The 12901-nt window shown below is 48.0% G+C and overlaps 1 protein-coding gene across 11 annotated transcripts in view; it reads right to left on the bottom strand.

Moving 5' to 3' along the window:
• Positions 1-12901, bottom strand: part of tdp1 (tyrosyl-DNA phosphodiesterase 1) — a 132896-nt gene that overhangs the window by 65830 nt on the left and 54165 nt on the right. For 2 of the 11 annotated variants that reach the window (XM_072493926.1, XM_072493918.1), the window contains exon 13: positions 12179-12307. The exons of the other annotated variants lie outside the window; for them this stretch is intronic. In XM_072493926.1, the coding sequence (XP_072350027.1) occupies positions 12217-12307 (91 nt within the window). In that variant the 3' untranslated portion in view covers positions 12179-12216. The remainder of the gene's footprint in view (positions 1-12178; positions 12308-12901) is intronic. 11 annotated transcript variants of the gene reach the window in all.

Here is a 12901-nt window from a genome sequence, read left to right as displayed (position 1 = left end):
CACCTAACCTTGTGGACACGAAGGGCAATTTAGCATGGCCAATCCACATAACCTGCACATCTTTGGACTGCAGGACGAAACCGGAGCCCAATTCTCACTGGCTTGACAGGGTAGATGCTGAGAGGTTGTTTCCCCTTGTGGGAGAGCCTAGGAGCAGAGGGTGTAATCTCAGAGTGAGGGGTCACCCATTTAAGACAGAGAGGAGGAAGAATTTCTTCTGTGAATCTGTGGAATTGTTTGCCGCAGGGGGCTATTGAGGCTGGGTCGTTCGATATGTTCAAGGTTGAGATAGACAGATTTTTAATCAGTAAGGGAATCAAGGCGGGAAAATGGAGTTGAGGATTATCACAACAGATCAATCATGATCTCACTGAATGGTGGATCAGACTCGATGGGCCGAATGGCCTACTTCTGCTCCTGTGTCTTATCTGGGTGGGACTGCTCTTACCTGATCCCTTCTCATCTACCTAATCGTAACCACAGGATGATTTGCAATGGCTCCTCTTCTTGCACCCACATCGTTATCTCTGATGCCCCCTGAGGATTTGCTCCCTCCTATTTCTCCACTATATGCTGCCCCTCGGTGACATCATCCAAAGGGAAGGTGTTAATTTTCACATGTACACTGACGACACCCAGCTCTACATCACCACCACCCCTCTCAACTCCAGTGTGTGTAAATTATCAGCATTATCCCACATCCAGCACTGGACAACAGAAATATCCTCCAACTTAATATATTTTTCAAATTCATTTACGGGATGTGGGCATGGCTGGTTAGGCCCAGCATTTATTGCCCATCCCTCGAGCCCCTGAGAAGGTGGTGGTGAGCTGCCTTCTTGAACCGCTGCAGTCCCTGAGGTGTAGGTACACCCACAGTGCTGTTAGGGAGGGAGTTCCAGGATTTTGCCCCAGCGACAGTGAAGGAACGGCCGATATATTTCCAAGTCGGGGTGGTGAGTGACTTGGAGGGGAGCCTCCAGGTGGTGGGGTTCCCAGGTAACTGCTGCTCTTGTCCTTCTAGATGGTCATGGGTTTGGAAGGTGCTGCCTAAGGAACATTGGTGAGTTACTGCAGTGCATCTTGCAGATGGTACACACGGCTATCACTGTTCGTCGGTGGTGGAAGGTTGGAATGTTTGTGGAAGGGGGAGCAATCAAGTAGGCTGCTTAGTTCTGAATGGTGTTGAGTTTAAGCATTGTTGGAGCTGCACTCATCCAGGCAAGTGGAGAGTATTCTATTACACTCCTGACTTGTGCCTTGTAGAAATGAAAATGAAAATCGCTTATTGTCACAAGTAGGCTTCAAATGAAGTTACTGTGAAAAACCCCTAGTCGCCACATTCCGGCGCCTGTTCGGGGAGGCTGTTACGGGAATTGAACCGTGCTGCTGGCCTGCCTTGGTCTGCTTTCAAAGCCAGCGATTTAGCCCTGTGCTGATGGTAAGACTGAAGGCATCGTCACTGATCTCCACCTCAAACTCCATTCCCGATCAGCTGATTCCATCCCTCCCATGGCAATTGTCCGAGGCGAAACCAGTCGGTTCACGGCCTGGGTGCCATATTTGACCTCAAGCTGAGCTTTCAACCATGTATTCAAACAATCACTAACACCGTCTATTTCCATCTCCATAACATTGTCCCACTGTGCCTCTGTCTCAGCTCATCGACTGCTGAAACCCTCATTCATGCCTTTGTTAACTCTGGGCTATTCCAGCACATTCCTGGCCGGCCTCTCACATTCCACCCTGCGTAAACTACAGGTAATCCACAAACCTGCTGCCTGCATGTGATGGGATGTGTATATTTTTATATTCGTGTGTGTTTGCGGAGATATCCTGTGTAGGTCAGGAAAGCAGTGTCTGAGTGTTCGCTGGGTTCATCAAAAGGAGAGGTTTTTGGAATCAGATTGTCTGTGGCGTCGAAGAGTAAAGCTGCTGCCTCTTAGCATTTGCCTTGAGGCCTAACAATGCGTTTTAACTTACAAGTAAACAGAGGAGATTTGACATTTGGGGTTAAGCGTTAAAATTGACGTGCAGCTTTTGCATTTCAAAAGAGGTTCAAAGGTGAGAAAGGAAATTTGCATATTTCAGGAGATTCGTGAGTATGGGCGGAACAGTAGCACAGTGGTTAGCACTGTTACTTCACGGCGCCAGGGTCAAAGGTTCGATTCCCGGCTTGGGTCACTGTCCAGGTGGAGTCTGCATGTTCTCCCCGTGTCTGCGTGGGCTTCCTCCGGGTGCTCCGGTTTCCTCCCGCAACTGGTCCCGAAAGACGTGCTTGTTGGGTAACTTGGACATTTTGAATTCTCCCTCTGTGTATCCGAACAGGCGCCGGAATGTGGCGACTAGGGGCTTGTCACAGTAACTTCATTGCAGTGCTAATGTAAGCACGGTAGCATTGTAGATAGCACAATTGCTTCACAGCTCCAGGGTCCCAGGTTCGATTCCGGCTTGGGTCACTGTCTGTGCAGAGTCTCCCCGTGTGTGCGTGGGTTTCCTCCGGGTGCTCCGGTTTCCTCCCACAGTCCAAAGATGTGCAGGTTAGGTGGATTGGCCATGATAAATTGCCCTTAGTGTCCAAGATTGCCCTTAGTGTTGGGTGGGGTTACTGGGTTATGGGGATAGGGTGGAGGTGTGGACCTTGGGTAGGGTGTTCTTTCCAAAGCCGATGCAGACTCGATGGGCCGAATGGCCTCCTTCTGCACTGTAAATTCTATGAAATCTACTTGTGACAGCAAAGATCATTATTATAAAATTATTATTATAAACAGGGCCAGGCATGTTAAACACCATTGATCCAAAATCGAGGTAACAGAGGAAAATGAAAGGTTTTAATATTTGCTGAACCCAAGTTGAAAGGGGTTTATGAAAAGAATGGAAAACAAAGATGAAAGGTATTTATGAGAGCTGGCTTTCAGTTGGAGCGAGTTGCTGTGGGTGTTGCGTTATTGAAGGACACCTCCTTTGTTTTGGCTGTGAAAGGATTTTACTTCAAGAAAGCAACTTAGTCTTAGGCCAGGAGGATATTTGCCCTGCGAAGCAGTTTGATTGGATCTGCCTTCAGAAAACCTCATCAGTATGTTTTGTTTTAGCAGAGCTGTGGGTTGCACATTTTTGAAGGGGTTATGTTGCAAGATCTAATCCAACTGTACCTTTTTGTGGCAGCACGGTGGCACAGTGGTTAGCACTGCTGCCTCACAGCGCCAGGGCCCCAGGTTCAATTCCGGCCTCGGGTCACTGTCTTGAGTGGAGTTTGCACTTTCTCCCCCGTGTATGCGTGGGTCTCGGCCCCACAAACCCTAAATCTGTGCAGGGTAGGTGGATTGGTCACGCTAAAATTGCCCATTAATTGGGAAAGGTGGTGATAAAATATTTTCAAATAAAGACTGTGTTCAGTAGAATGAGGGGGGATCTCATAGAAACCTATAAAATTCTAACAGGACTAGACAGAGTAGATGCAGGAAGGATGTCCCTGATGGTGGGGGTGACCAGAACAAGGGATCAAAGGCAAAGGATACGGGGGCAGACCATGTAGGACAGAGAGGTTGGATGATCAGTCATGGTCATATTGAAGAGTGGAGCAGGCTCGAAGGGCTGAATGCTCCTCTTTTCTATGTTTTTATGTGTTTACATTTTATTTTATCTTTTAATCTACCTTTTAATTCTTCAAATTTTAAAAGTGATCACTGGAGATCTGTGCTTTTGGGTTCAGTAGTTATCCCTCCCCACTTGTACAGTGCAGAAAAAAGATTACCATCAACCGGGAGGTATTTCAGTCCGAGATCTGGCTTGCTCAGCATTATCAGCTGTGTCTTCACTCACCGCAAGTCCTGTTCCTCTACCACTCGCCGTGTTCGCTGACCTACATTGCTTGATCAGGAGCCAATGTCTTGATTTTAAAATTCTCACCCTGGTTTTCAAATCTCTCCATGGCTTTGCATCTCTCCCCAAGTCTCTAATCTCCTGCAGCCCCACAACCCTCCAAGGTATTGGCGCTCGTCTAATTCTGGCTCTTAATTAATTGCTCCACCACTGATGGCCCTGCCTTCAGCTGCCTAGGCTCTTGAGGTCTGGAATTCCCTCCACAAACCTCTCCATCTCTCTACTTCTTGCTCTTCCTTCCTTTACGACACCCCTTAGAGCTTACCTCTTTGACCAAGTTTTGATCTTCCAGCCTAATATCTCCTTATGTGGCTAAGTGTCATATTCCATTTGATAAAGGGGCTGGTTTAGCACAGGGCTAAAGAGCTGGCTTTTAAAGCAGACCAAGGCAGGCCAGCAGCGTGGGTTCAATTACCGTACCAGCCTCCCAGAGCAGGCGCCGGAATGTGGCGACTAGGGGCTTTTCACAGTAACTTCATTTTAAAGCCTACTTGTGACAATAAGCAATTTTCATTTCATTTCATTTTCATAAGCTTCCGTGAAGCGCCTTGGACAGATTTATCATGTGAAAGGTGCTATTTAATTGCAAGTTCATGTTTTTGTTGGGGCCACCACGGCTCAGCATCCACAACACTAAATTGTTCCTGCTCCTGTCACAAATAACAGCCCACGCCTGTCAATTGTGAAGCCATCGCTGGAGATGAAATGGCGAAAGTTGGATTAGTAATGGTGGATGGCTCATTCCCCACAGTCCCATTCACTCTGCAGAGGAGACGGTGGTGGAGTGGTGATAGGACTAAGAATTCGGTGCTCAGGAGACAAGGGTTCAAACCTCACCATGGCAGCCAACTAGTTAATAAATCTGGAATTGAAAACTAGTCCCAGTGATGGTGGCCATGAAACCATCGTCATTTGTTGCACAAGCCTCCCCCCCCCCACCTAATCTGGTTCACCAATGTCCTTTAGGGAAGGAATTCTGCCGTCCTTACCTGGTCTGGCCTACATGTGACTCCAGACCCACAGCAACGTTGATCCTTTACTGGCCTCTGAAATGGCCTGGCACGTCACCGAGTTCAAGTTCAAGAGCAATTCGGGATGGGCAACAATCGCTGGACTTTGCCAGTGACGCTCAACATCCCGTGAAAGAATTAATAAAAAAATTCTGCTGTGTCATTAAAAAGCAACAAAACTCAAGGAGTTGGAAGATAATAAGCAGCATCGTGGAAGATAGTCGCCTTCTCCACAATCCCTCCCCCCGCCCCCACCTCACAGAGACCTCCCTCCAAATTTACCAACGTTATTCAGTATCTTCCACTCCATCGCTCTTCTAATTAAATACAAAGATAGATGCTGCCTAATAAGAGCTGCAATGGGTCAGAACAAAACTTTATGTCGTTGTTTTATGGACGTCTGCCTGCAAGAAAAGGCACCTGACCTCCGGCAAACAACACTTGTGCCCCAGACAATAAACTCATTACTGCTGCCGTCACACTCGCTCAGACAGCAGTGAGTCAGAGTGACTATCAGAGGTGGAAGAGGTGAGTGTCCCTGGTTTCTTTGTTAGAGCCGACATCATCACAGACAGATTGGGTCGTGGCACTGGCACACTGTATTAAATTTACAACCCCACGTTCAGTGAGTCCATAAAACAATTATCTTTCCATTAATGTTTGCAGCCATCTGAGATTCACAGGCCTCAGCAAAGGACACTTATTCTTTTTATTGCTCTGTCCTCTCCCCAGCTAATGATTGTATTCCTTGGGTCGCCAGTTAGTCCTACGCCATTCGTCTCTTATGCCCCGTTGGGGTCCCTAATTAAAGAACATAACAGAAAACAGGTACTTTCTGACTTCCTGTTTATCGCCATCATTTATTTGTAGCGAGAACTTGCATGAGGTGGACGACTGTGCAGGGGGTCACCATGGTTACAGAGAGTAGGGTAGGTGATGCAGCAGTAGCCGAATGGCCTATTCCTGCATTCCTCTGATGCCGAGGCTGGGTACTTAAATCATAAGGAAAGCAGCTTGCGTTTATGAATTCCCGTGGCACACTCACCTCGGAGTAGAAGGTAATAGAATAATCTTTATTGTCACAAGTCGGCTTACATTAACACTGCAATGAGGTTACCGTGAAAAGCCCCCAGTCGCCACATTCCGCCGCCTCTTCGGGTGCACAGAGGGAGAATTCAGAATGTCCAATTCACCTAACAGGCAGGTCTTCCAGGACTTGTGGGAGGAAACCGGAGCGCCCGGAGGAAACCCACGCAGACACGGGGAGATTGTGCAGACTCCGCACACCCAAGCCGGGAATCGAACCTGGGACCCTGGAGCTGTGAAGAAACAGTGCCACCCGCTGTGCTACCGTGCAAGTCCCGCCTCAGGGACATGGGCACCAAAGGTTACAACTCGCTCTCCAGTGTCGTGCTGAAGGAGCGCTGCACTATTGCAGGCGCTTGCTCTTGGATGGATTATCTGGCCATTTCCTCATTGCTGTGGGGGAGCTTGCTGTGCGCACATCAGCTGCCAGGTTTCCAAAATTACAATATCAGAAAACGTTTCACTAGCTGTAACGCCGATGGTCATGTAAATGTAGTCTTTCTTTTCTTTTTAACGTAGTAAAATGCTTCACGCCACTGTTCAGACAAACAACAAAGAGCTTCATCAAAGACGAGGGTGTTAAGGGAGGGAGGAGGAAGAGATTTAGGGAGGAAATTCCAGAGTTTAGGGACTAAGTGACTCAAGGCGGTGGGACGGCATGGTAGCACAGTGGTTAGCACTGTTGCTTCACAGCTCCAGGGTCCCAGGTTCGATTCCTGGCTTGGGACACTGTCTGTGCGGAGTCTGCACGTTCTCCCAGTGTGTGCGTGGGTTTCCTCCGGGTGCTCTGGTTTCCTCCCACAGTCCAAAAATGTGCAGGTTAGGTGGATTTGCCATGATAAATTGCCCTTAGGTTAGGTGAGGTAGAGCAGCATGGTGGCACCGTGGTTAGCACTGCTGCGTCACGGCGCCGAGGTCCCAGGTTCGATCCTGGCTCTGGGTCACTGTCTGTGTGGAGTTTGCACATTCTCCCCGTGTTTGCGTGGGTTTCGCCCCCACAACCCAAAGATGTGCAAGGTAGGTGGATTGGCCACGCTAAATTGCCCCTTAATTGGAAAAAATTAATTGGATACCCTAAATTTATTTTAAAAAGTTTAGGTGAGGTTACTGGTTTACAGGGATAGGGTGGAGGTGTGGGCTTAAGTGGAATGCTCTTTCCAGGAGCTGGCGCAGACCTGATGGGCCGAATGGCCTCCTTCTGCACTGCAAATTGTATGGTTCTATGATGCCTGGCCAGCAATGGAGGTGGGAAGGAAATTAGGGTTGCGCAAGATACCAGAGTTGGAGTTGGAGGAGCTCAAAGTTTTCGGAGGGTTGAAGGAGGTCCGAGAGACAGGGACAAGGCAAGGCTAGGGAAGGATTTGAACACAAGGAATCTGTGAAAATTTTAAACTTGGGGCGTTTCTACCCTCGGCTCAGCTGGTCAGTGAGTCAGCTGCATTATACACAGTAGGATCTTCTCAAGATTAATTGCGGACTGCGCTAAGATTGTTGACATCAGTCAGAATGGTGGCTGAACTGATGCAAATCCTCACCGTATCTCGCTTTTTGGTGGGGAAAGGTTTGGAGGGCAGAGGGGAAAATGGGATTGAGGTAGAGAGCAGAAGAACGACTTTCAGCCCCTCAACTCTGTTCCCTGCAGATTGATCCCGCCTGATCGCTATTCAAACGCCATCTGTCCGCCTTAGTTGTGTCCCGCTGAGATACCCAAAGAAAATTCTCTCAATCTCAAGTTTCGAAATCTCCAATTGACCCCCAGTCTCACCAGCTTTTTGGGGATGAGAATTCCAGACTTCCACTACCCCTCAGTAGGAAGTAATGCTTCCCGATTGCTCTAGTTATAATTTTAAAGTTATGTCCCTTTGTTCTGGACTACATCAACAGACTAAATAGCTTCTCGCTATCTACCCGACCAACTATTTTCATCGTCTAAAACACCTCAATTAGATCACCTCTTAACCCATACACAGGGTGGCACAGTGGTTAGCACTGCTGCCTCTCAGCGCCAGGGACCTGGGGTCGATTCCGGCCTTGGGTGACTGTCTGTGCGGAGTTTGCACGTTCTGACCGTGTGCGCGTGGGTTTCCTCCGGGTGCTCCGGTTTCCTCCTACAGTCCAAAGATGTGCAGGTTAGGTAGATTGGCCTTGATCAATTGTCCCGTAGTGTCCAAAGATGTGGTTAGATGGGGTTACGGGGATAAGGGCTGGGCAATGGGCTTGGGTTAGGTGTTCTATCAAGAGGGTCAGTGCAGACCCGATGAACCAAAGGAATTCTATGGTTCAATGGAATGCAAGTTGAGCAGATCTGAGGAAATCTGTTCCTATAATTAGGTGGTACCAAAAGTACAGTAGCATAGTGGGGACATTACTGGGCAAGTAATCTAGAGGTCTTGACCAACATACCTTTTAAAAAAAAAAAATTTAGAGTACCCAATTAATTTTTTTCCAATTAAGGGGCAATTTAGCGTGGCCAATCCACCTACTCTGCACATCTTTGGGTTGTGGGGGCTAAACCCACGCAAACACGGGGAGAATGTGCAAACTCCACACGGACAGTGACCCAGAGCCGGGATCGAACCTGGTACCCCGGCGCCGTGAGGCAGCAGGGCTAACCCACTGCGCCACCGTGCTGCCCTGACCAACGCACCTTTTAAGTTGTTTTGTTGGAATGCACGGGTGATTTTTAAAAACATTTACGTGGTCCCTTTAAATTATTTTCTGTGTCCACGCGCTCACAGGCGGTAATTTAAAGAGGCGGTTTCACGTGCGGCCTGCGTGGGAACTTGTGTGTTGGTGCTGAGAGGGAACATTGGCCTGGACTAATGATCCGGAGAAATGAGTTCAAATCCCATCACTTCAGCCGGCGAACTGAAATTCCTGTAATTAAATTAATCAGGTGGAAAAAAAAACCCAGATCGTGATGACTTTGCCAAAAAAGGCCTTTCTTTCCAATTCCACCCTTGTCAATTTGCTACAGAGCTCTGCTGTTGGACTGCCCAGGAATATGCCGGCAACAGCTACAATTACAAGTCATCACAAAACATTCTCCAGTATAATTTTCTAAACTCGGAATATTTTACCATATGGATTGTCAACATGTCACAGCACAGAAGGAGGCCGATTCCCTCTGGAGTTTAGATGGATGACAGAGAACCTCATCGAAAACATGCAAGGCTCTGATGGCAGCCGTGTGTCCCTCAGGGGGCGGAGAGGATAAGTTAGTAAGGTCCTGAGGGGGTTTGATGGGAGGAAACCGGAGCATCTGGAGGAAACCTATGCACACACGGGGAGAACGTGCAGACTCCGCACAGACAGTGACCCAGTGGGGAATCGAACCTGGGACCCTGGCGCTGTGAAGCCACAGTGCTATCCACTTGTGCTACCGTGCTGCCCAAGTGAGCCGATCATCCAGCAATGAGAGGAGAGATTTCTCCGCTCAGAGGGTTGTGAATCTGCGGAATTCTCTGCCCCAGAGGGTTGTGCGTGTCCCATCGTTGAACACATTTAAGGCTGAGACACAATAGATCTTGGGTCTCTCGGGGGGGGGGGGGGGGGGGGGGGTTTGAGGGATTACGGGGAGCGGGCAGGAAAACAGAGTTAACGCCCTGACCAAATATTTATCCAATTTTCTTTCTGAAGTTACTAATGAAATCCGCTTCCACCACCCTTCCCCGATCACATCTCACTGTGCAAGTACATTTCTCAAAGCGGCACGGAAGTAGGGCTCCCTCACAGCGCCAGGGACCCGGGTTCAATTCCGGCCTTGAGTGACTGCGTGGTGTTTGCACATTCTCCCCGTGTCTGCGTGGGTTTCCTCCGGGTGCTCTGGTTTCCTCCCACAGTCCAAAGATGTGCAGGTTAGGTGGATTGATCACGCTAAATTACCCCTTGATAGGTAGGATGCTCTTTCAGAGGGTCGGTGCAGGCCCGACAAGCCGCATGGCCTCCTTCTGCACTGTAGTGATTCTCTGATTCTATCTCCCCTATGGGCCTGTGGACAATTACTTAAAATCTAAGCCCCCTCCTCGTTCCCCGCACTCCCTCCAGCGGAAACCGTTTTTGTCCCTTTCTGCTCAATCAAAGCCCCTCATGGACTCAAATATCTCTCCATTAAATAACACGATAGATCTCTAAAGTAAACAATCCCAGGTCTTCTAGTCCCCCCACCGAACCGGTCTCACATCCCTGGAACAATAAATCAGTGATTGACAATCAAATCAAAAAAAAAAATCAGCAAAATAATTTGCATTTATATTGTGTCATGAAGTATAGAAAACATCAACACAGATTGGGCACTAAAGAGCTAAACAGGAATAAAGAAACAATTGCTCCGCTGTGTTCAAAATGATGAAGAGTTTTTTGATTGAGTAAATGGGGACAAACTGTTTTCAGTGGCACGAGGCTCAGCTAACCAGAGGACGCAGATTTAAGATAACTGGCAAAAAGTGTTTGGGGGGGGGGGGGGGGGGCGGGAGAGAGATGCTTTGTTGCGATCGGGAATGCGCTTGCTGACAAGGGTGGTGGCCGCAGATTCAAAATTTATATTCAGAAGGGAATTGGGTCAATGCTTGAAAAGGAAAACTTTGCAGGGAAGGGGTGGGGGGGGGGGGGGGCGGTGTGTGCACGGGCGGGGGTTACGGAATGAATTGGAAAGCTCCGTCAAAGGGCTGTCAGATGTAAAATGGTCCGAACGGCCTTCTTCATTGCTGGATGTTTTCGTGAGCTGCGGAGTTTGGGCTTTGGAAAGGAGGAGGTTTGGCTTTGACAATAAAAAGGTGCACGTCCCGATTTTGGTGTTGGTAAAGTTTCCTGGTAACTTTGGAATGCAAGGCCAAACGGCGCAAGAGCAGGAGGAGGCGGCCCATCGAGCCCCACTCCACCGATCAATAGGATTGTAGGCTGATCTGATCTGAAGGTGAATAGTCATTTCTGTCACACACGGTCCTTAGAATTTGTGAGACAGCGTCAGAAATGTCGGGCACTTTTATTTAGAAGGGCTAATTATTCAAAAGCAATTATCTGCTAATGTTGGGAAGAGACGCGGAATGCCTGCTGCTGAGAGAAAAGTGGGAAATGTGTTCTCCAGAAGGCCACGTTTCCATGACAACCGAGAAGCAGCCAGTTCCATCGTAACCCACTTGACTGATGGTGATTGAGGGCCTCTGATTGGTTTTTTAAAAAATAAGTTTTATTTAGTCACAAATCAGCTGCAATTTCAGGAAGTTCGACCCATCATTACCCGCACCCCAGGCATGGTGCCTTGCGACCTCATATTACATTTATGAAGTCTGTAAGATTATTATAATTTGGGACTGCAGCTTTAAATTTATGTTAAGTGAATGAGTCATGTGACCTTTTCTGCAGTCTGTCTGATAGTAAACGTGGGTGGTTTGATCGTTAGAGATAAAAGAAAGGCTTATATTGTTTTACTGAGGAGATGGTGCAAGGTATTTGCACGTGGGCACAATGGCAGTGGTCTCCGAGTTTACAATGAGTAGATTCTGGAGTCTCCAAAAATCCAAGAAAGGTATTGTATACAGCTGTATTGCAAACTGTCTATTAATTTCCAAGACAAAAGAGTTTTGAGATTAACAATAGCTCATTAGCATTTCTACCTGGGTGCGAAGTTAATGTGTTGGAGGAAGCCATTTTGAGATCGGGTTACAGGCTTCCCGACAAATCAATGAATGCCAGAGGCAGGCAGGAATTGTGTGTGGTCACCAGAGAGAAGAGGCTGCTTGACACTGCGAGCCACCACTGCCAGATGCAGAAGGGAGACTGTCCCTAGTCAAAGAAACGCATTCTGATGCCATTTATGGATTCCTGGGTTTCGGAAGGAACAGGCTTTGCAGCTGCTGGCGGATTTAGGAAGCTCTCCGAAAACTGAATAAAGCACCTGGAGGCAGCAGCTTGAAGTTACTAATTGACAAAACGGGGGTATGAAAACCCAATGTAAGCTGCGAGCCACTGTGACCTGCTTGCTATAAGAACTGCAATTCTGTCAGGAATGAAATGAGTGATATACATAAAAGAGGAACATTTCTCTCTGTAGTTTAATGTATAAGTCGCTACAAAGATGAAAATAGTGTTTGGTCAACTGTTCCTTTTTTAGTCATTTGTTACAGTAAAAGTTTTAAATGTTGTCACATCATTCCTTCAGCTCCTAATTGGAAGTTAAAATCTCTTTAAAAGTTACCTACAGTGTTTGTAACACTCCTCACAGTCAGATTTTCTCTGTTCACATGCTGTCTGTGATCAGGCACGGCATCAGCGGGTAGCACTCTCGCCTCAGAGACAGATGGCCGTGGGTTTGCATCCCACTGCAGAAACTTGGAAGAAATAAAAAAATGTCCAATTAAGGGGAAATTTAGCGTGGCCAATCCACCTACCCTGAACATTTTTGGGCTCTTGAGTTGAATCATAGAATTTACAGCGCAGAAGGAAGCCATTTGGCCCATCGAGCCCACACAGGCCCCTGGAAAGAGCACCCCACTCAAGCCCTCACCTCCACCCTATCCCCGTAACCAAGTAACCCATCTTTCCTTTTTGGACACTAAGGGCAATTTATCATTGCCAATCCATCTAACCTGCACATCTTTGCACGGGGCGAACGTACAGACTCCGCACAGACAGTGACACAAACCTGGGACCCTGGAGCTGTGAAGCAACTGTGCTAACAACTGTGCTTCCGTGCTGTGGGTTGTGGGGGTGAGACCTATGCAGACACTGGGAGAATGAACAAACGCCAAACGGACTGTGACCCGGAGACTGGATCGAACCCAGATCCTCGGCGCCGTGAGGCAACAGTGCTAACCACCAAGTTCCCTTACCCCCACTCCATAGACATGAGCACAAAATCTGGGCCAGTACTCCCAGTGCAGCGCTGTTGGAGGTACCATTGAAAATGTTAAAACGAGGCCCTG

This window comes from Scyliorhinus torazame, chromosome 2, assembly GCF_047496885.1.
Source record: "Scyliorhinus torazame isolate Kashiwa2021f chromosome 2, sScyTor2.1, whole genome shotgun sequence".
Taxonomy (NCBI): domain Eukaryota; kingdom Metazoa; phylum Chordata; class Chondrichthyes; order Carcharhiniformes; family Scyliorhinidae; genus Scyliorhinus; species Scyliorhinus torazame.
This window is presented reverse-complemented; position numbering and strand designations above follow the sequence as displayed.